The sequence below is a fragment of the Bacillus rossius genome, chromosome 10 (assembly GCF_032445375.1).
Source record: "Bacillus rossius redtenbacheri isolate Brsri chromosome 10, Brsri_v3, whole genome shotgun sequence".
NCBI classification, from domain to species: Eukaryota; Metazoa; Arthropoda; class Insecta; order Phasmatodea; family Bacillidae; genus Bacillus; species Bacillus rossius.
Window position 1 is genome coordinate 37,989,160 of NC_086337.1, and position 24,890 is coordinate 38,014,049.

General features: G+C 35.9%; 1 protein-coding gene across 1 annotated transcript; it reads right to left on the reverse strand.

Moving 5' to 3' along the window:
- Positions 1-3,735: 3,735 nt before the first annotated feature.
- LOC134535986 (histone acetyltransferase type B catalytic subunit) lies at positions 3,736-24,558 on the reverse strand. The gene is made up of 10 exons (XM_063375464.1): positions 24,379-24,558; positions 21,552-21,623; positions 21,390-21,465; positions 18,472-18,595; positions 16,312-16,453; positions 15,404-15,563; positions 13,279-13,490; positions 11,295-11,446; positions 5,370-5,486; positions 3,736-4,234 (listed from the first exon to the last, which is right to left on the reverse strand). Coding segments are annotated over exons 1-10 (1,227 nt in total). The 5' UTR covers positions 24,380-24,558; the 3' UTR covers positions 3,736-4,063.
- Between the last annotated feature and the right edge of the window lie 332 nt (positions 24,559-24,890).

Consider the following 24,890-nt stretch of genomic DNA (forward strand, 5'->3'; position numbering starts at 1 on the left):
TCAGGAGTTGATTACAAGTGTTAGGATTAACTAGTAGGTACTTTAATTAAACTTTCGTTTTGTTAAGTTGCTACTTAATGTTTAGGACTTAATATGACTGGTGAAAAATTCATTACATATTTACGTATTTTGTTTGTTTTTTCATCCTATGTATAAAGTGAATCTTATTGCATTTATGTATTTGCTCTCTGACAGTGTTTTAAGTTTATATGGATTTTTGTATATTAAAATTTGTTTGTATGCAGTTGCATTTTGTGAGATGAAAAATGTTGTCAAGCCTATTATTAATAAGTGATTTAACTGATGAGAAGAATAAAAGGTTTGTTTTAATTTGCTTGTGAAATTCTTATATTCATGTGCCAGTTCTCAATTCCATCAATCATGATGTGGCAAGTTCAATAAATGTTGTGTTGGGTCATTAAAATTCCACTCCATGCATACATTTTTCTAAAACTTAAAAGCTACTGAAAATTGATGTGGCACTGGCCACTAGATTAAAGTTTTACACAGCTCTGTTTAAATTTCCTTAGGTGAAGAGGGAAGTTGTATGTGGCATAACAAGTCATTTAGTAACGGTTCTTCAGCAATTTACTAAAGTATTTGACAACTACTTACCTATCATTATAAATTTAAAATAGTTAGAGTTAAAATGCTTTGTTAAGCTTAAGTATTGCAGGTACACCTATCCCTCACTTAGCACGTCTGTAAATTTCAGTTAGCATGAAATCTCGGCGGGCAAAAAAAAAGTCGAGCATGACGCCACAAAGTCTGTTTCAATTTCTGTACACAACAGATGTGCCGTGGGATACCGTTAGCAAAACAAGGGGAGAAGAGATGCGCGCGCAGGTCTGTCTACGCTATCGGCTTTGTACAAACATCTGCTATGGCAAGTTCAATTGCGGCTATGGAGTGTAAAGGACCAAATGTTTTTACGTCCGAGCGTATGCCGTACCGTTGTTGCCTGGCCACAAACCGGGCCGTGAACTCAGTCTAGCCAGTGGCAGGGAATTCACTCAAACAAAAGCCATGAATGCCCATTCAGCTGCCGGTAACTGTACGTGTTTGATCACTCATATTATTACATCGTGTTCAAGTATTTGAGACAAAACTAGAAGTATTACGGCGCGCAGATTGTCACGAAGGCCACGCTTATGTTGGTCACACTTTAGTTTTAAGCAAGTCAACTGTGTGCACAATCGTACGAAATAAGGACTCTTACCAAATTTAATACAAGTCTGATGCTGTTGGTTGTACTAGCTCACTAGCTGGAATATATTTGACATTAGATACCGGAACAGAAATTAACAGATGATTCAGGTGGAAAAGGTTGTTAAATGAATGTTGCAATGAAAAAAATTATCATTGGCCTGACAGGATTGGTGTTAACCAGGTGGTGATACACAAATAAGCACTTTGTTTTTTGAAAAATTAAAATGTAATCATCCGGACAGTAATATTGGTTTCACTGTCAGAAAAGGATGGTTTGGAAAGGTACGCGACGTGAGTTGGCCACGCCCGGGCGGGCAAGTCAGCCAGCCGACTGACGATAAAGTACACATAACCACGTATCTCCCATTATGCGGAGTCGTATTTGTCTTACAAAGTGTGATGGGAGGCATATAATGATAAATGGTGTGACATATTTATAGTTGAGTGTTGTTTAACGCATTTATTTTACGTAAAGTATATTTTCGTTCACAATTTTGGAACACATTAATTAAATTAGCCTTGCTATTTATGGAAACTAATGCTTCAGAATACACGATTTCGAAAAACACAAGCATTTTTAGGAATGAATTAGTCGTGCTAAGTGAGGTATAGGTATATATTAGAGAGCTTATAAAATACTATTTTGGAGTCTACTGTATTTCTAACATTATTTATATAACTAGTATTTCCAATGCAAGGTAGAACTAGAATTTTTTTTTACATTCCTTTTATTTTACTATGTAAAAAATGTAGTGTGAATCTTGTGCAATATAAATTCTGTTTTAAAATTAAGATGTGATTAAAGTGATCAGTGTTCTATTCCCAGCTGGTTCAAATTAAAAAAAAAAAAATTGGTTGTCTGTAAAGTTGGTTTACGGACGTTAGTTAGTTTAACGTGACGTCATAACAAAACATTGATGAAGATTGATCGAGAAGAAAATTAAATATCCAATTCGGCCTGAGACTGAGCCGTAATAAGTTTTTGCAACAAAACCATTTAGACATTAAAAATATGTTATTCTTTGAGGAAGTAATTTTTTTTTAATTTTTCTATCTTTTGTATGATAAAATCTACCTCTACATACTTTTATGAATAAAATTGAATAATTTTTATTGAATTATCACTATTTTGTATGGTTACAAAGAAGTAGTGAAATGAAGTCTACAATTTAATTGATAAATTTACTTTTAATTGCACTCATTAATTCAAATATGTTTATTACTTTTGTAGTGTTGTGTGCGCCGTATTTATTTTTACAAGTAAAAAAACGAAGGTATAACGGCGGTGGGGCTTCGATCCGTTAACCTTTGGATTGGTAGTCAGCAATGCTAACCGCATGGCCACGATGCCATATTGGAAATAATAATTTCAGATGTATATATATTTATAAAAATTTTGTTTTGTGTTGTGGAAGTTTTAAAAACGTATGTAGTCCACCATGTTTATTTCTTATAGTGGTAGGCGGGTAAATTAATAATAATAATATATTGTTGGCTGCTAGTCGGCCGCCATGTTTATACTAACTTCAAGATCGTCGAGAATGTTTTACGCTTTTTTGCAATTGCACATTTAAGGACGAAGTTTGTTCTTCGTGAAATTAAACGTAGAATTTAATAAAAATGCCCTTGCAGTTAATAAAAAAGTATTAGTAAGTTTAAGAAATAATTTCGGCTTTAATCTCCAACCTAGACGCTTGTGGTGCGCTGGGGCAGAGATTAAAATTTGTCAAGAATATTTTACGTTTTATGTCTTCCAGTGCTCAAAATGATATGCAATTGTGGCCCCAGGCACGAAATTTTATTTATAATTCATTAATAATAACGCCCCTCGCGATAAACAAAGGAAAATATGTATTAACGAGTGCCTGGTTTCCACGTAAGACAATGAGTGTAACGGGACACAGTGCGTAACGGGACACTTTCGTGCGTGTAGGCGGCGTTCATCGATTTATTAGACGTCACGTCAAAAAACTTGTATTTGAACCAACTGGTAATAGATTATGGCTCTCTCTTTTACCCGTCACAGGGACGATGCATCATTGGTGTGATGCTTCGCCACTAAACGCGAGCATGGTTAGAATAAAGTCTTCTTTCATTAAGGCGTCGTCGGTTTATCACGCCCGTTGTAGGCATGATGTTCATTTAATCCCGTCATACAGCTAATGACATGTTTTACTTTCATTTAATTCTGGAAATAATTCTTGCTCACGAGCAAAAAGAATATAAAAAAAAGTTTTTCTTCAATCCTATATATACTCTAAAATGATTTAGATGGAATGTATGATGGATCTAAAAAAGTTTATGTTGGTCTCTAAATAAACTTAGAAACTACTAGCTCACTTTTCTCACATCTGGTTCAAATTCGAGTTTTTTTTTCATAGTGGAAATACACGTTTCACATTGGTACATGGCTCATGCAATCAAGTAGATAAAATAAAAAAGGTATTTTCATGTACAAAAGGTTTTAAATTTGGTTCTTTATTGAATTAAAAAATTATTTGTGTGAAAAATATTCCTACAAACATAGCTCTTTAATTATTATTTATTTCAAGGACACATGTTACACAATACGGTATATCAGTACATAGTATATAAATGTTACTCAATTTCGACAGTTCTAGGTTGTTACAAAACAAACTCCCACACGTGAACACAGTACAGACAAGGAAGTGTCCGTCCGCGCAACTACGAGATAAACGCTTTGCTTCAGAAGGTGGGGTTCATGCCCCAGTTGCACAGTTAGCCGCGAGAACTGCCCAATCCCTCCACTGGCACAACGACTGCGACCCAGCATTGTTCTCGAGCTCGGTGAGCCCCTGTTGCACTCGGGGGAGGGGGAGCGAACGGGCGGGCATCAGCCGCGGTCCTCCAGCCGATCAAGCACGTGGCGGTACTCTGCCTCCACCTCCCGGTACTGCTGCTCCAAGTGCTCCATCCTCTGGGCCGCCGACGAGAAGGTCACTGTCGCCTCGTACTCAAAGTCGTCCAGCAGCTTCTTCAGCTTCTGTCGGTCCAGCATCTCCTTCTGCAGAGGCACAGCGAAACAAAGCACTTACAATGACGGGCCCTCATTTTGTGTTTTAAATCTTCCATGCCATGTTTCCTGCTACTGTTTTGTAAGACAGTAGTCTAGTGAAATAACTTTGAATACTTGTGTGTTTAAATTGTGGAATATTATTCAAGTTTTTATCTTGCTGTTCCGTTAAACCAATTAACATGGGCATTTATGTTTTAATGAAATCCCTCATACATTCTCAAAATATTGTACAATATTTTTCCAAAGTCTTGCAAATTGGTAGTGACTAGAAAATTTTGAATGAAAATAATTGCACATACATATTTAAGGCAATAAAGTGTTGACGACAGCTGTCGTGTCTATCCTGGCCCATAGCCGTCTGGTCTGGACACGAGTGTAAAAAAAGTGCTTTTGAGCGGTGAGCTCACCCGAGCGCGGCGGCTGGTGTGATAAATAACAGTGTAATCAGACCCAGACCGCAAACTCTTTCTCACGCATCTCGTGTCCCCCTCCCCTGCTTCCCGCTGGCCGTGCGCCAGTGTGTGGGAGGCAGTCGTAGCTCGCCTGTCATCCGCGATGGACGTGTCTGAGTGCTGCTCCGCGCTTCGCCACTAGCGACTCGTGAGTGGTTCGTTGTTTAGCAGCCAGTGCCTTAACGACATAGACCGAACTAAATGGTGTCTCAAGCGGCCGACAGCTCGAGGGGTCGCTGTTGTCCTGGCCCCCTGTTGTAAGCCACAAGGTGAGAACCAGTTCACTCCCTGAGTTTTAGGCTGGCCGGCGCTCTCGTCACGACAGGGAATCACTCGCAACAGGGGCCAGTGAGCCAGGTGTCATCATAGTGTACGCATGTGTGTGTATACATACACACACACATACACAGATAAATATATAATTCAATTTTCATGTTTAAATTGATTCATTTGGAGAAGTCATAAAGGTTTTCTCACATTTTACACACTTCTCATGTTCCCTTGAAGCTTTTCCATACAATACTAATACAATACAACACCAATTTCCCCCATTTCACACATTCCTACATTCATCTTGCATCTTAAAAAAGTATTTCCACTTCATTAATAAGATTTTAAAAAAATTAAGGATAATTTTTTGGACCGTGTCACAGATAAAAGATTCCGTTTACCTTGTACGGCACATTCAGCCTCTGTTTGACAGCCAGCCTGTACGACTGGTACTGTCTGGCATCCTGAATGTTGGTGTGCTTCAACCTGAGGATCTCGTACACACGGCGGCACTGTTTCTATAACAAATTAAAAAGGTTAAAAAAAATTGAGATACAATACTGTATTTAACTGAAAATAAGACAACTCATACTTTATTGTCTGCTGTTCCCTCATTTCATATTCAGGTAAATACTGTATATTTAAGTGTCTGTAATTCTGTATTACATATACACAACTTTTTACGTGCAATAACTGAGTAGTAGAACAAAGAGTTTAGGTAAAATAAGAATGAAAAATTTACTTGTGGACTACACAAAAATTAACTAACGAAAGTGACATGTTCTCTACACTGAAAATGTGCAAAACTGACGTAAACACAAACATGCAAACACTACCATGTTTAAAACTCAGAATTCATTAAACATCGATTCTCTTATGTGTACCTAAATTCCTGGATCAAGTTTAAAACAAACAACTAACCAAGCACCCTAAGGATGAAATTATTGTTATTACTTTATTTATCTTAAAATTCTTAAGGGTGAATGTTTAACTATTTACAAGTTCACTGACAATAGACTGCAAAAAGATTAATCTTCAAATTTTTAACTAGTAATCTTTTTTAACTGAGGCTTTAAAGGTGAAGCAGTCCTTTATTTTACATTTATTGGGACTCTGCATGTAATTTCTATCACATCATTGACCCAAGCAATTTTTTTGTGTGCGTTAAAACACCAACCAGTTTCCAGTCCTTATAATAATGAAACTTAATATTTATTTTTGTGTCACAATGCATCACAATTTTTAAGGATTTTTAAAACAAAACTAACTAGGCCTGTGCGAGTACATATTAAAATTTTTGAATACAAACGTGAAAAATAAACTATTTGTATTTGATTCTACCTCGAATACTAAAACTACGAAATAACAAGTATTTGTTTGCTTACGAATAGTTGACATAGCATACCTCAAGAGTTTGTCATATACCAACATTCACTGCTGATACGTATTAAGTTTTTTGTGCAATATAAATAACCTTTTTGATGGTTAATGGGAATTCATAATCAAAAACATGAACAAGAAGCAACATTTTAAACATGCAACAAAGTTTTTTTTTCTCGCTACTGGCTCGCTGAACGTAAATCGAAAAAATCACGTAAACAATTCAAAACACTGCATGTTTGTCATTTCAAACTTGAAAACAAAATATTATTTGTATTGTTTTCATAATACACACCAAAAGTGGGAAACAACAAACAAACATCAATAACTATAATTACACCACCACAAAACACGGACACTCCATTGAGATGGGCACAAAAAGAAATAATTGTCATACTTTTGAAGGCGTATAAATCAATAGTCACAATTGATCTAACACCATGTGTTACAATAGTAGCTTTCTTGCTGTATTTATCTATGATGAAACAGACATTGAGACTCAAAATATATCAAAACACATAAATAATGGTTTAAGATTAAGATTAAAGATGAAATTAGCAAAAATTGTATTTATAATAGTGCTGAACTAAAATACAATTTATCTGGCTGCAGTAAACAACTAATACTCAGCAATAACTAAGGTTTAAATATGTAAATATGAGCTCAATTGAATCACTAATTTTAGAATAGAGCATTAAAAATTTTTTTTTAATGTTTTTCATAAAATAGATTTCAATTGATTTGACTGTATTTTACAGTCCGTAAACATTTTCTGAATCAGTACGTAGAGTAGCAGCAGGGCCGCGTCTAGGGGGGGGCAAAAGGGGCATTTGCCCCGGGCCTCACATTCTAGGGGGCCTCAAATTTTATTAAGAAAATATATCATTATTTAAAGTGAAATCCCATTTTATATCTGGCGTAATAATAACTTGTCTTTAAATTTAGATACCTATTTATTTAGTTTTGTAAAGAATGATTCCACAATAAAACCACACCATGCTGTAACTTGTATGGTTTTATTTATATCTACCGACATCGACGCCAGTCGCCGATAACTACTGTGGTGCGGGCAAAGCGAGCGGATTCATTACATAGGCTACCACAACAGCGATTGTGGTGCTACGGGTGCTACTGTTCGATTCGAGAGGTAGATTAATGTGATGTGTGATTCGTTTTAGTTCCAACAGATGTCATGTAGGTAATTAATGTACGTGTAAAACTTCTTAATGTAAGATTGACGAACAACAATCAATATCCCTGTTTTAATCTATTTGTGCAACTAAATATGTTTTTAGTGAGATTTTAAAGCTATTAATTTTGTTTTTGCAGTAATGATTTTATTTATTTAATGATTTTGTTGGTTTATGAATCATACGAACTTGTTTATGATGTTCATGTTGGTAGTTGTGTTCAACAATAGAGAAGTCCATCAAGCGGGAATAATGTTAACAGAGCTTGATACTACACGAGAGTTTTAGTTTGATAATAATTGCTAATTGGTTGTGTTTTATAATAATGTCACAAAATGAGTGTACGTAAATTTGATAGTGGTACTTCCAAACGTAAAGCAAAAAGAAGATAACAAGAAGAAATAAACAAACTTCCAAAACTTACAGCCTTCTTCACAAAGAACCATGAACCTCCTCAAACACTAGAACCATGTGATTGTGATGGTAAGTTGCCTTTGACTTTACCACTTTCAAGCTCTGATAAAGTTAAAGAAAACACAGAAGTAACTAAAATTGATAATTGTAATCTCATTAACACAACTCCAGAAATTCACATAACTTCTAGAAACAGTGCTAGGACTGAAAGAAGTGTAGAGTTTGATAGTGCAGTGTTAATAGAAGAAATCCAGCAAGATCCTGTGGCATGGCCTGGCAATATCACTGACGAAATGATTAGTTATTGTGTTGATAAGGGGCCGGACTTTTTTAGTAATAATGATGGAGACTACACAGCTTCTGCTAGGCAATATCCAAAATGTACTCGTAAACTAACAACATCTGCATTTGTGAGAGTTCTTGAAAATGGAGAGCAACAGGAGAGAAAATGGTTATTGTACTCTAAATGTATGGGAAATGTGTTTTGCTTTGCGTGCAAACTTTTCAGTAATTGTAAACTATCAAAATTTGTAAATGGTTTTTATAATTGGAAGAAAACAGAAGAAAAATTGAGGGAGCATGAAAACAGTATTGAACACAAAGCATGTTCTTTAAAATGGGTTTCAAGAAAAAATAAGAAAATGTCAATTTCATCACATTTAGATGCAAAAGTGACTACTGAGACAAATTACTGGAAAAATGTTCCTGTTAGAGTAGTGGCAGTTGTAAAATTTTTGTGCAGTCGTGGTCTTCCTTTTCGTGGTGATAATAAGATGCTTGGATCACCTCGTAATGGTAATTACCTAGGAATTTTGGAACTCCTTGCTCAGTTTGATACTTTTTTACAGGAACATTTAAGGATACATGGGAACAAAGGAAAAGGTCATGTATCGTATCTTTCTTCTGATATATGTGAAGAATTCATTGAGCTAATGGGCAACGAAGTTCGGAAACACATGCTAAATGAGATTAGACAGGCCAAATATTATTTACTGATAGTTGAGTCTACACCTGATGTTTCCCATACAGATCAGTTATCTTTTGTATTTAGATACTGCCTTAACGGTAACATTTTGGAAAGGTTTTTGTGTTTCATTCCAATTTACAGCCACACAGGAAGAAATTTAAGTGAAGTTGTAACCTGTACTCTAAAAGACAACACTATTGATATCCAGGATTGCCGAGGTCAGAGCTTTGATAATGCAGCCAACATGTCAGGAAAATACGAGGGCCTACAAGCGCACATTAAATCAATAAACAGCTCTGTGCTGTATGTTCCATGTGCAGCACATTCAGTAAACTTAGAAGGAAAAAAGTGTTGGTGAATGTATTCATGCAACAAAACTGTTTCTGTTTTTAGAAAAGCTGTACTCATTTTTCGCTGCTTCCACTCACAGGTGGTCAGTTCTTGAAGGAGTTATTTCGGAAAGCACAGGAAATAGCGGAAAGCCAAAAATCACTGTCAAGAGCTTGTCGGAAACAAGGTGGTCATGCAGAGAAGATGCATTGAAAACTCTCGTCATTCATTATGATGAGATTTTCTGTGCATTTAATGATATGTTCAACGACAAAAATGAAACGCAAGTCACAAGGATGGAAGCGAACTCCCTCATGAAGAAAATGCAATATTTAGAATTTGCTTTTATGGCCGTATTTTGTCACGACATTATGGAAAGATTCGGTGCAGTAACCAAGCATCTACAGAAGCCTGGACTCGATGTCATAACTGGTCATCAACTGATGAATTCTTTGAAAGATTTTGTTTCCGATTTGCGAAATAATTTTGATGAAATTGAAGTTAAAGCAACACAACTAAGCAACCATGTGTTACAAACTTTTGTAGATACTAGATCTTCCAAAAATAAAAAGTTTTTGGATGGAAAAGATGAACTTTCAACTGTTGTAACATCCCGCGAGAATTTCAGAATTTCCACATTTCTATGCATTGCTGATAAGCTCCGCATGGAACTGGAGAAGAGAACTGCTTCCTACAAAGATATTGCCTCAACATTTGGGTTTCTTTGTAACTTAACTACAGCAAGTGAAGATGAACTCAAATCTAGTGCTACCGAGTTGGTCAGAAAATAAAGAAAGGATCTGCAGCCTGTTATTACAAATGAATTTTTACACTTATCATCATTTCTCAGAGAGCAACAAGTTGAAGACAGTGTTACATCATTCACTCCACAAAATGTTTTGCAGCACTTATACAACAGTGATATAATTGATGTATTTCCAAATGTAGCAATAGCACTGCGCTTGTATTTGACACTACCAATCACAAACTGTGAAAGTGAAAGATCATTTTCAAAACTGTCAGTTCTGAAGAATCAATTCCGATCTACCATGTCACAAGAGAGATTAAACTCGTTAGCGTTGATTTCTACAGAACATGATCTTGTGAACAGCATTTCAATTGATGGACTCATTAACTTGTTTGCTGCTAAAAAAGCAAGGAAGAAGTTTATTGCAAAGTGAGTTAGTAAACATGTAATTTTGATTGGTTGGGATATGCAACTCATAAAATTGTGTAAATATTTGAGAACGATTTGAGACTTTCGTAAATGAAGCAGAGAAATATTGGGGGTTGGCTATGAAATATTACTCCATTTCAACTAGAAAGTTTGTTGTTATACATTATTTTGTTTTCCCTGCATAAATATGTTTCATATTTCTGCGTATACAGGCTGCATTTCATTATGGTACTTCTTATCCTTTTTTATGTTAGTTATTACATACATACATGTCAATGCAAATATGAGTTTTTCATATTTGAAAATTATCACTACAATAAAAAAAGGGGGGGGGGGGGGGGGGAGCCTCCGAATATTGTTGCCCCAGGCCTCGCATTCTCATAAAACGGCCCTGAGTAGCAGGTTGAGGAAAATAAGGCGAATAGAAACTGAAATGTTAAGTTAGTTTGTTATGTTAAGTTAGGGTTAAGTTAGGTTAGCTGCATAGTCCAAAAAACAATTATTTCATAATTTAAATATTTTAACAAAAATTCTCCATATAATTATTGTAGCCAACTTATTTTAACCAACCTTTCACTCAAGTATTATTTGTCTAATTTTCCAGACTATTTTATTTGTCTAATTTTACATGAAGTGAAAATATTTTTTTAGTGGGATTCTATTGCTCATTTTTACATATGTATTTGCCATACTTTGATATTCATATTCAATTCAAAATATAAAAAAAACTGATATACGAACATGCCTAAAACTTATTTTTTTTACAAAAAAAAAAGTATGTAACTACATTTCAGATAGTGCTCTGTATTTCTTAGCATCAACACTTTCTTCTCGAGAAAGATGACTGCACCGCATGCTGTTAAGGTACCTTGTTGATTCTGAATCTCCTACGGGCTTCCTCCACCATGGAGCTCTTGAAGCCCGCGTGCAGTTCTTCCGGGCGGAAGGCATCGAGCATGCTGCAGTTGGCCACGTCCACAAAGTCTCGCAGGCGCTGGAACCTCTCTGACGGGTCCTCCACTGCAAGCAAGTTAAGGCCCGTCCACAATAGTTCAACCCCGTAGACGGTCCGGGCCCTTACCCCAATTGAATGAAGTCAGATCGTCGCACAGAAAACAGCTTGGTCTACAATTGCCATGTCCAATATCCGAACCACTAGAGCGTGGTAAATATAGAGTGCCACAATAACTGATTTTGTTTACTGTAAATGCTCTGTAAATTAACACGCAGCTAAGTTTTGAATATTTTGCTGCGAAAGTTGTGGAGTTCGATAATATTTATTTATCCTGTAAGCTGTAAGGCAAAAGTAAATGCTAATAAATGTCAGTTATTTTCTGTTTACCTTTTCGAAAAGGGAACTGGACATAGCAAATATCACGAGTGTTATTCATCTATTCCACCATAGGACACAGATTGGGAAAAAGTTCAAGATAACCATGTATTCAGACCATCACCCACACCATCCATGACGTCAAGAGGGTCACGTGAACCAATCAGCGATCAGTGTCCGTCGGACACAATTTAGGACATAGCAATTGTATATGGCTGGAGCATCTCTGACAACTATGAAAATAGGTCATCAGTACGGCTTGTTCGGGATTAGACACCTAGGGCCTCATGACCGCGAGTGACAGTCACCTTGCCTGGTAACTGAGTTAGGACCGAGTGAGGTGGGGCAGCGATAAAACAGGAGACCTGGGTTTAGTTCCCGGACCAACCATCCTGATTTCGGTTTTCCATGGTTCCCAAAATCACTCGAGACAAATGCTGGGAGTGTTCCTTACCATAGTCACAACCGTTCATTCAGAGATAATTATTTCTATGCTGTTTTGCGTGAGAACCTCGTTAAGTTGGGATTATTGGGAAGGTCTGAAATAAGGAAAATCTGTTTCATGGAGAATATATTGTAGAAAGTAACATAAGAAAACGTACTACAGTAGAGTTCCGCTAACAACTAGACGAAAGTCCAGATTAAACGGAATCAGTCGTAAAATGCACGTAATAGATACAAGTTTTAGATTAATAAAATTTTGAAAATCAATTTTTTTCTTCATGAATACTTTTACTTCAGTTTAATATTATTTTTAATTTTACTGTATATGTAGACCTATTTTTAACCTACCAAAATTATTACATAATGTTTTTGTTTTTAAATCACATCAGGATTAATCAAATGTCTTGTCGAGAGGGGTCTGGATTAGTAGAACTCTAATAAAATTACAAAAACTTTGCTTTATATTTAACCTAGTGGAAGCATATGATCTTCCGACTGTCTCTCTGTGTAGCATGACTCATTAAGTCATGTACAGTCCCAGCAAACATGTTTGCCGTACAATGCAGTTAACGATTGTCCGACACGAATTAAAGCTAACACTCTGTTTTTAATTGTAGCATAAAATGATAAAATAGAGTTTATGTTTTTGCCCCGAGTGGTTTATGTGGGTGTTTTAGCGCTGTGGTTTTCGTGCAAGGCTTCTTAATTGTCTTTTTATTGATTCCTCTACACCAGTCCGGGTTATCCGGAGTTACGAGGGGGCAATTCCAACGACGTTCTGCCACAGTTGTAGTGCTGCAAAGAATTACTGTTTTTTTTCCCTTTAATTATTACTGATTTAAGCTTCTTCTAGTTATGGAATTACGGAGGGTTAATTACAAAAACAATTTGGTTTAAAATCAGTTTGGCATATTATGTGTGCTATAAAATGAAATCATCCAAGTGATTTTTAAAAAGGTTAAAAAAATTGATTAGCTTTAAAAGTATTTGTTAGTTATCATTTGTGATGACCGATGAGTGCCAGGAAGAAGGCACGGAGGGAGGGAACGACGGCAGCAGGAAGATGAAGACCACGGACCCGTGATGTCCAGGACGCTGGGCTCCGCGACGTAGTGCTGGTACACGGTGCGAAGGAGCTCCGTCCCCAGGCCGCGGCCCTGGAAGGGCGGCAGCACCAGCATCTGGCTGATCCGCGGCCGGATGTTCAGCGGGTACGCGAAGTACTGGTACAAGGACATGTAGCCCACCACGGCGTGCCTCGCGGAGCCGCCTTGGAGGTACTTCTCGTACCTGCCGGGCACACAGCTCATGTCACGCCACTCCCGCTCGCATGAGCATACGCACAATTTGATCTCAAGGAGGGAGATACCACCTCTTTTCCTGCTGTTTGAATTAAAATTGTTTACATTTTATGGTGGGAAATAAGTTTTTTTTTTTTATTTCTTAGGATTTTGGGAAGATAGGAAGGAAGAGGGGAGGGGGGCCTTATATCTCCCCCAACATTAGCCCCTGATTGAAGATGTTCTTTGGTCAATATCATTTCCTTATAAAATGACGTATCAATGTTACTGGTTTTATTTTTATAAATGCTGTTTATTTTATTACAAATAGTAGAATATTCAACATACCAAGAGGCTAAGAAAAGTTAAAACTTATTTTCAACAAAATAGTGTCATTTTGATAGTACAGTAAACTCTTAATCATCTGTGCCCCTCAGCTGTCACATTTGTCACACTTAAAACCCAAGGGGGATGCCCTGACTGCTGCTTCGTGTCTCCAGGCTCAGCAGACTCAGGTTTGTTTCATGTGCCGTCATGATACTTTCGGCCTGCCCATCGGCCCTGCAGGCGCCCGGAGAGACCGTGACTGACCGGCACTCGGCTGGAGGAAAGGACACAGAAGAAATCTAACAAACAAACTACTCAGAATTTGTTTGTGCACATTTTACGCGATCTTATCTTGAGCAGTGTTGATTTAACTTTCCTTCTTCGGCCCTTGTAAATGACCGTGAACTAGCGACGTACGTGAGAACAATCTTCACGTGTCCATCACGAAAGATTTTTACGCTTTTTACGCTCATCCTATTTATTTCCCGCGCTTGTAACTGCAACATTTCATGATGTTACACTGCAGCGACGGCTCCGCAAGATGCGCACACAGTTCTGCATGCATCCATCTTTGATTTATGGTAACTTTCCTTTCTTACGTCTGTGAAAAATACACCTTAGAACACAGGTGTATTAAAGTGGTACTTATGTATTCTCCCACATGACACATGTTTCTCTTCATGCTGGTTTTATGAAAGGACAAGGAACTGAAAAGGAATGATAACTTGCCGCTGAGGGGTAAAAAAATATTAATTAAAAAGGGAGACGAGTGGGTGACTGCCGCCTCTCCAGTAGACGTAGGAAGCCCGGAGCAAGACCGCATGGTGACACAGTGCCGTAAGTCCAATAAGCTGAGACACGGTGCACAAAGTTTTCACTTGTGCTTAGAATTCTACTGAAGACACATAAATGGTGCGGGCCGAATTCGAGGGTGGCCCTTATTGTGAAACTGATCACCCGGGGTTTCTACATGTTTTCAATTATCTGGGCATTGGTAGGTCTCAACTAACACAGATAATCTAGAGTTTACTGTCATTTTACTAGGAACAAAACATAATAATTCACAAAAATATGTGTTTTTCCATGAAAATTTCTGCACTTTGGGTATAAACGATTTAAGAGGGCATCATCAATTGGGAAACACAATAAATTTTCACAAACCATTTGTTCTAACAAAATACACACTAAAAAAAATTTAAAAACTTTTATGTTGAAAAATAAAATTTTTGTATTATATTAATTTTGTTAAATTTCTGCTTTATTGCAAAAATTTAACTCTCATTTTATTATTTATTGAAATAATGACAACTCTGGTTTTTATGCAATTTATAAAATGTTCTTCCTAATCATTACCAATTAATTATCTCTTTATATTATATATTAGGCATTATTATCATTAAAATATTTTTTAGTTGCCTGTTAAAAAATGTTGGTTTTAATTCATATAACCTTTGATTATAGTACACTACATTTAAGGTGTACAATGTTATAATACAGTATTTCAAATTAGCACATTTGAATTATAATAAGAAGACATATACACATCAATACCAATGAATGTATTTAGATGGATTCAAGACGTTATAAAAAACTTACATCACAAAAAATCTCCAATTTTCATCATCGACATCAATGAAGCTGGCAGCATCAATGTACCACAGTATGAACGTCTGCAATCGCTCATGAAAACTTGCAAAGCCTGGGTTTGTAATATCACAGAAATACACTTCGTAGCACTTTGGTGGGCTGTTTTCATCTGTGAGAGAGAGAAAAATAATTATTAGCATTACCATTGAAGCAGCTCCTTTAAATTTTTTATGCAAAATAAAAACTGTAGCACATTCATATCGTAACATTCTCCTATACCATGAAAAAGTTTTTCTTAAAAATTACTTCCTTGGAATCTTTGATTAAACAAATTGTGATAAAAAAATAAAACTAAGGTTCATAAAAAAATGAATTCATGCAAAATATTTATAAAATGACTAAATACAATTTAATTAAACTACACATTACATAAAGCTGGTATTAAATTGAAGTATTAACAAAATTGCAAAAAAAAAAAAAATCCTACATCAAAAAAATTATATGAAATGTTCTGGGTTATCTTACATGGTTCCTAAATCGCTCAACTTTTCCAATTTTTTTTAAAGCCTGTGGTCACCTTGGACTGCACTAACTCATCCAAGAAGCTAAACACACATGTACAGTGGTGGTCCACTGTTGCAGTGATCGCTGAGTGACAAGGGTCGCGGTTCCATCCCAACACCTCAGCTCAACCCAAATTAACAAGCATCAGTGTTTTGGAGCCCACTATAGTCTTAGATGTCCTACCACATTTAAGCCTCTGGGCAAAACCATTCAACATAAAACACAATGCAATAAAAATAAAAAAAAGCACTCGTAGGCATAAGATACAAAGTGATGCTCGCTGCCAAAGATAACGAATGGTAATCAGCTTGAAGGTCATGCCATGAAGTGTAAAAACAAGCAACATTACTCACTGCCTTTGGTCTTGAACGAACGTTCCAACTGCCCGAAAGGTGTGAAGTTAACATCCTTGGCCAAGTCGTTGCAGAAGTCATCCAAATTTGTGTGGAACCCTGGTTGCAACTTTTCTGCGATGAGTTTCCCCACATCATCTGGCTGAGTATGAAAAACATTGGCAAAATCATTAGGAAAAAAAGATACTCAACCGAAACCTGAGAAAGAAAGTATTCAATACAATGGTTTGCCATAAACTTAATCTGAAGAGAAAAAAAAATATTCCAGCCCATACACTTACACTTTACACACAAGAAATTAGTATTCATAAATAAAGCTTGCCAAAAACAACAACAAAAAAAGGAATGAATTTTAAAATTGGGTCCATTATTTTTCTCCTTAATAAGCCATTTGATATAAGTCTACAGTAATTTAAAACAACTTTCTGGGCACATAAAAACTACATAAAACTATATACTTTAATTAACTTATAGGAAGTCAAAAAAATATGATTTTACATACAAAAATATTATTAGTTTAATCTCGATGGTTAAATAAATTGTGGTCAACAGAATGCCACTCTTTGGTCAGTCTCCTACAAAACCTCTCAAAGTACAATGAATTTTAAATAAAAAAGCATGCAGTTACGGAGTTAAAACCTTATTTTTCTCAACTTAATAAACATTTTTCATAATACATAAATTTCAGCACTTCCATCTTAAAATGGTATTCCCACGGGAAAAAAAATTTGTTAGGTTATCACATGTACGAAAATATAATAATTCAATATGGTGGAAAAGTCAAGACTTAAGGAGGTAACTAATTTATCTAAAACTACAAGAATGTACAGTCTCTTCCAATATCTGTGCTTACTATTAATATTATACGTAATTAAAGAACTTATTTAAGTAAGCTCACTGATATTTTTGTGATGTGTGAACATTTTAGCTCTAGGTATACAGCATTTAGTAGGAGTAATTTCAATAAAATGGAAGAGAAGTCAATTAATGGAAATTTGTCACAAAGATAGCAGACCCATGTTAGCAACATAAACCTGTATATAGTCACTTTCGTAAACATAAGTGTGCCAAAATAAAACTTTATGTAAGAAAAACTACTTTGGAATACATTTGGTAAACTAAAATAGTCATAGTAAAAAGTAATCACAAGTTTTAAAATACCTAAGAAAACTGGCATTAATACGATTATAATACATATTCTCTTTCCGAATTCCCAATAGACTTAGTAACGCAGCGGTAAAGCGCACGCTTGGTAACTTCAAGAGAAATGGTTTGAATCTCGTCACTTTTCTTACTTTATTAATAACATTATAATACAATAATAATGTTGAATCAGCTTAATATGGTTGTTTGTTTGTAGGAAGTATTTACAGACTGTTGTCAGTCATTTAAGCAAAAAACAAATACATAAAAAAATACTAAGTGTTATAATTTGCTTTTTAAAATGTTTCATGTTGATATTTTGGTAATGCCACAGAAGTATAACATATAATGTGTGCGGAAATTTTATGGTATTAACTATTTAGTTAATTTTAACAAGATGTGCAATTTTTTAATAAAATTCCTTGTCGAAAATCAGGTCCAAAGTCAGGGTTTTATTGGAGCTGTTTTTAATAGTTTAAAATTTCCGGTTATTTCATGCTGGTAATTGCATCTGCATTTGATGGTGGCAAGGAACATTAACGATTCAGGCAACAAATTCTAGCGGCGGGTGCAAAGAGTATGTGTGTGAATTGCATTAACAAAGTTTGTATTTTAAAAGTGACTATTTTATTTATAAATTCATTTATCATGCTCGGCATCATTTTAAAGAATTCTACATTAAATTTTGTGTTAAGAGTTTCGTATTATAAATTTATTTGCAACATGAACAACATGAGAACACACAAGTTTGCTCGTTACTGAGGTTAGACGTTTACACATCACTGGCGAAGAACTGAAAGACTTCTCACATTTTGTAAATCCAGAAACAACATCAATACTTACACGTGCTTAATTGTTGGCAACTCTTAGCTTTTTTTTATATAAAAAAAAATCAAGCACAAATACAATCTCCCTAAATTGACAGAACAAAAAAAAAACTTCAAAATTGAAAATTACAAGGATTACTTTACAAAATTTTTATATATCAGAACATATTATATATAACAATGTACAAACCTCTATGCCCTCACATTTCTTTGGATCTACAACTTCGGAATATGATATGCCAAGATAGGTTGTCAGCTTGGCAGCAGTGTAGTAAAGCTTGATTTTCAGATCTCTGTATCCAAATATGCTCTCACTGGGAACAGAAAACAATATTGAGTCTGGACAACATTTTGCAGGCAGCTTCCTACAATGTGAGCTACGTAATAAGAGTAGGTACTGTCGCCCTACCGGCCCCTGCTACGATGTTGCCGTCGCTGAGGGCGCCAACTAGCCTAAGTTTAGACCCTGTGGGCCAGTTTACAGGTAGAGCGGAGATCCTCGGGGTCGTGACGTCGCCACGTGGCTGGCAGGGAGCTGGATCGGTAGAGGTGGTGGCCCGGTGCGGGCGGAGCTGCTCAGTTCCCGGCGGAACTGTTCACCACTTGCGAGGCGCGACACACAACTTGCCTGGTCCAGGTCTGAAGCTCGACTGCCGCGTTCCGCATCGCTGCGCGTCACCCGGAGCCCGCTTCCCGCAAAAACGTCCCAAGCGGAGCACGACTCCTCAAGCCACGAACTACTCCCCCCACCCTGGTGAGGCGACGAGGGAACATAACGACCTGTGCGAGCGAAGGGAGCACTTGGAACGACGTCAGTACATATCTGACCAACTATTTTATTTGGGTACCTTTATTAAAAGTTCTGTGTAGGTCAAATAAAATTTTATATCAATAACCCCTAACTAAAAATAAATAATAATAGTAATAACAATAATAATTTAAATGCATGCACTTCTAATACTGAAACAAATGAAGCTGATAACATTACATATTCTGTTATCGTAGTAATATTTGTTATTACTGATATCAACTGTTGTTTTATCACTAATGTTCATTCATATATTGCAGAGGAATGTGTTCTATTTCAGAAAACATACATATTTGTAGAATACACAGAGTACAGTAAATGGTCTTTCATCTGGCATTTTATGGTTCAGCACATTCTACAATCTGGCACCAATTGATCCACTCCCGTTCAGTGGATTACTTCTGTTGACCTTGATGCCACTTCGCATTACTGGGCTGTCTGCATTTTTAGTTCGCTCAGAGTTTATCGATACTGTCGTTTCTCATTTCACTACAGTGTTTCCTGTTTTCTAGCAGACCACACTTCCCATAACCATTTTTTTTTCTTCAAGAAGACACAAGTGATGTCAGAGACTTTAAAAACATTAAGTAATGCTCACTCGTATCTTTTTCCTTGAATTAGAGCAATTTATTACAACTTGTTTTAAACAACATTGAACTGTATGTTAATTATTTTGTTGGTATTTCCATTAAAACTACATACATTGATGTTCAATAATCCTTTAAGCCGTGGTTCTCATTGGCGTAGCTGTGTTCATAAAGTTGGGGGGGACAAATAATGATTTTGATGTCATGTAAACCCATTCCCTCTTACTTAAGACGGGGTCCGGGGGTCCTCCACCGGAAAATTTTGATTTTAAAAGTGCAAAATAGTGCTTTTTAAGCAGTTTTTTGTATCTAACCATTGGATACATCGATGTTAAAATTATTATTGTTTCCTTAAGATAAAATTTGAGAGTGAAGAAATTACAAATAAAGTTGGGCAGAATAATATTATAAAATAAAAATATCATGGTCTAGAAAGTTGGGGGGGACAGTCCCCTCCACCCAAAAAGTTCAGGGGGATGCATCCCCCCTGTCCCCCCCGGTTCCAACGCCCCTGGTGGTTCTGCACGTACCGGATTGAAGGCCTTCACTAACAAGAAACTGCGTCCACACCATTACTGCACGACTAATATTTTCTTTACTACCGACAACTAGACATTCATGTTTTGCTGAAAATGAATGAGAATTAGCAATGTGATTTGAAAAATCTGTAAATTTTAATTTGATTGCACTTTCAATGTTCAATTTTGAACAACTAGATCTTAAAGCATGAAAGCAAAATGCCACATGCAAAAAACCAATAAATAAATAAATGAATATATGTATTTCCTCCCCCCTCCCCCAGGTATTTGAGTATTTTTCAAATGTTGCTCTCCAATCCAGTTTTCATACAAGGTCATAATAAGTAACTTGGTAACTCCAATTACCAAGTATTGAACTGAATTTGTATCAAACTTCATTTGCAAAAATTTTTCTTAATTGTGATGTAACCTTGCAAACTATCACTTGTACGTACGATCTAGATTACACAATTTAATTTCCAATGAATCAGATAGTTACCGATATTTTAATGTTATTTTAAATGGGATTACTACTTGATTTTTCCTTGTTTATTAACAGATCATCATAATAATTCAAGAGGAACAGCTCTGGTACAACTGAATAATTAGTCATGGTACAACTCTATAAACAGCTGAAAGTAAAGTTAATTTAAAATGTTTAAACAACAAAATACATAATTATATTGGTTCTGATTGCGTACTTTGAACAATTTTATTGGATACTTAAATGTTGAATATATTTGTAAAAATTGATCCATAAAAGTCAAATTCATTCATAGTCATGCTGCTGAACATTTCTTTAGTTTTCAGTTAACAGAAAACGGTTGTTAAATATAGCTGAAAAGAAGTGTTATTTGTATACAATGTTTACATTAGACTGAGAGAGAAAATGGTTTCATGTCCAATAGTTACTATTTCTATTACACTCTGAAGCATAGTTAGAATGGTGCCCAAAGAAGTAAGAGAAGTTAAGCATTGGAATGGATTAATTTTGAAATATATATTTTTTGTTAATTCTTCGGGAATCAGTACCAATTACTGCACTGGTGTAAAGACCTCTACGAGTGCTGATACTGTAGATGTCATCTTACACAGTTTCCATCGCAATGTCTAATATACCTTACGCTCAGGTTTCAAAAGATTCAATCTTACTCAGTAAACAGTGCCCTGAATGAATTATTGTACACATACAAACCTTTCCCCAAAAATTTGATGTGACATTTCTGGTTTAAAAGTTGTAGTTTCATTTTCCAGGTCCGAAACATCACGAACTAGAACAGAGACAGCATTAGTAGTCACATCCACAAGAAAGAGACACACACATGTTAATACTTGCTGATGAATGTCAAAGCCTCACCTAATTTGAGCTCCAAGGCTTCATTGCTGTCAGTCACAAATGAATTGACAGCACTTTTGGCTATGGCGATCACTGAAAAAAAAAAAGAAACTTTAATGATGAAAGCAAAAAAAAACTAGGGGACATCTAGAATCCGTAAATATTAGGTACAGGGGTGAATCGAAACAAAGGCCAACAAACATTTGAAATTTTTATTTATTTTCTCACCTTCTCCCTAAGTAATTACAGTGTAAAACTCCACTGCGATATTTATATTATTTCATTAGCTACTGCCGAATTATTTTACAGTAGCAAGTTCATACAAGGATATGATTTTCACCACGTTGAATTCTTAGAACAAAATGTTTCCATGTCATTAGAAATTCAAAAAATAATTTTATTTTTTAAGTTCTTAATGTATTACCAAGTCATACTATATAGTAGGTAACATAATATAGCAAAAACAAAATAATCAGTTTGAGTGTGATACTTCCCCTACATTTCAAACTGTTCCATTGCCTGTATGTTCTAATATACCTTTTTATAATGTAAATACAGTGATATTAGTTTGTATTATGCTTTATAATAGCACAGATGGTTTCCCTGATCCTGTTGTTGCTGCCCTAATGTTTACTTGATACTAGCTGCAACATGATCCTGTGGTTCTCCAAAGACGTAGGCATACAGCGTAGCCGAGGTAGTTTAAAAAAAAAAATATTTTTAAATTCAGTGCCTTACGGGCAGTGCAATATAGTTAGAGTAAATATTGATCAATATTCAGTTGAAATAGAAAACAAACTAGGATAAAAAAAAGTCTTGGCCGCCGCCATAATGTATTACAGTGGTGGCTACCGGATAAAGGATATCTTTCATGGAAAACAGTCTCAGCTAGGCTATTAAAGCATTTTCATTACAGGTAATGTTGACAATACTTTTATACCAACCATAAACAGATAAATGCAATTGAATTATTGTTCCTATCACAACAAATAAAACAATCATTTTTGCTCAAATACTTAAAGAGTATCCCAATGCTGATTAACACAGTTTTTAGGGAGGCGATAAGGATATAAAAAAATGTTACAAATTTTTAATTGCCTTTGTTTCGATGCACCACTATGCTCAATGTTTACCCTAAACTCTTCAATACATCTCAAAATACTTCCTGCTACTTTTGATTGAGGCCACTTGTGGCGGCCTCAGTCGTCTTGGTTATTACTATTACCTTTATTTTGCGTAAAGTTTATTTTAAGATGAGTTAATTTTTTCAATATCATTATTTATGTGTTTATATTATTTAATGGTGTATGTTATTATCTATTTATTGTAACTTTTTAATCGTATACTTTTTTTATTTTACGTTAAGTACCCTTATTCTGGAGTGGGACTTGCAAGAAATAACCAGAACGATCTAGCGGAGTGAGGGGTGGTAGTAGAGGAGGGGGGGTGACGTCAGTTGACGTGACAAGGGGAGGCGACGGCCAGCTGTTTGCAGCGGGGGGAGTGTGTGTTTGACCGCCGGCCGCGGAACTACTCGGTGAATAGTAGAATTTGCATCCCAGCGATGAGTAACTGGTGTTACGTTACGTGAATAAGATTGAATATGACGGTAACGCCACGACACCTTGGGCGAAGCAACATAAGTGGTGGTATACGAGAACGCAATATTTGGGGGCCTAGTGCACGGGCCACCGATACAGCGCGATGCAAGAGGCGCTAAAAAGAGAGTGGGGTTTACACCCGACCCCGGCAGTCACCAACTACAGAGGTATGCTTCAGTAACAAGTAAGTGCGAGAACTGGATTTTGTACTTATGCCCGGCTGATATGACTTATGGAAGACGTGTTTGAAAGACAGAGTGCGGTGACGGGAATTGCTGGTTGAATTTATCTAGACTGATGGACGTCACTATTTCGTTTCCCCCCCCCCCCCTCCACCGTAATAGACTTTGTGGGACTTTGGAATATAATTAAGTTTACTGTAAGAGTGTCTGTATACAAATGTCGCCACATGTGTTGAATTCAATTATAGCAATTTAAATGATATCTGGAATTAACCTTTTAGATCCCTTTACCCTATTACAGTACTCAATTTTGAGCATGTTATTTATGGTAATTCATTATTATAACTATCACAATAGGTTATGCAGGACTGTCGGTAAATTTAGTATGCTAATGATTTATTTTGCGCACTGGCCAAATGTTACACCAGTCCATGCGCGTCTGTTTAATTTAATTTTACTACAATTTCAATATCAGCATGGCAGTGGTGACGCGTATACGGGACTGGAGTGGCGGGTGCGGACGTGTGCAACTACCCCGGTATAAGGGGGGTTGGCCACATGATCTAGCAAGATAATCTTTGTGGAATGTACTCAAAGTACTTAAAGTATGTATGTGTACAGAGATGTATGTGTACATACTATTCATAAATACACATACAAGCGTTTTAAGTGTTATCACAGTAGGCTTAACTGAACTATGCCATAAACAATTACATGAATTATTTGCCAAAATACCATTTTTTCCAAACTCTACGCCACCAGATTTGGTTAGCTTAGAAACAAACCTATTGTGTATAAAAGGAGGAGGGATCATGGGTGGAAGATTCAGAGAGTGGAAAATAATGGAAAAAAGGAAGGCAAGTATTAACAAAACAAAGGTGGTCAGATTCGCAAAAACTGTTCAAAACTTAACTTCATTTTCCATGAAAATAAATATTTCTGATTTGAAAAGATAAAAAAATGTATAAAAAACCATTACTCAACAAATTTACTACAAAATGACACGGAAAAATAAAATCATACAAAATATATCAAAACTCTGCCACAAAATAAAATTGTACTTACTCCCTACAGTTAAAACACAAGACAAATGAACTCCAGAAAATAACTAAATAAACACGAGTTTAGAATTTGAACGATTCTGGAGATATCATTCCAAAACAAAACCTCCCCAAATTGGAGGGAACGAAATATTGAACAACAATAACATCAACAATATCAACAAAAACAAATGCAATCGAATGTGCTAAAGGTAACACTATTTTTGTTTCTTGAAACACATATAACAATCTTCATTTAAAAATGAACGATATTAACAAAATAACAAAAAATTGGTTGTCTGTAAATTCGGTTTACGGACAATAGTTTAACGTGACAACGTCATAATGAAACATTGATGAAATTATTGCATACTTTTATGAATAAAATTGAATCATTTTTATTGAATAATCACAATTTTTTATGGATACAAAGAATGAGTGAAATGAAATCTACAATTTAATTGATAAATTTACTTTTATTTGCACTCATTGATTCAAATGTATTTATTACTTTAACGAAGAGATTATTTTAACTAT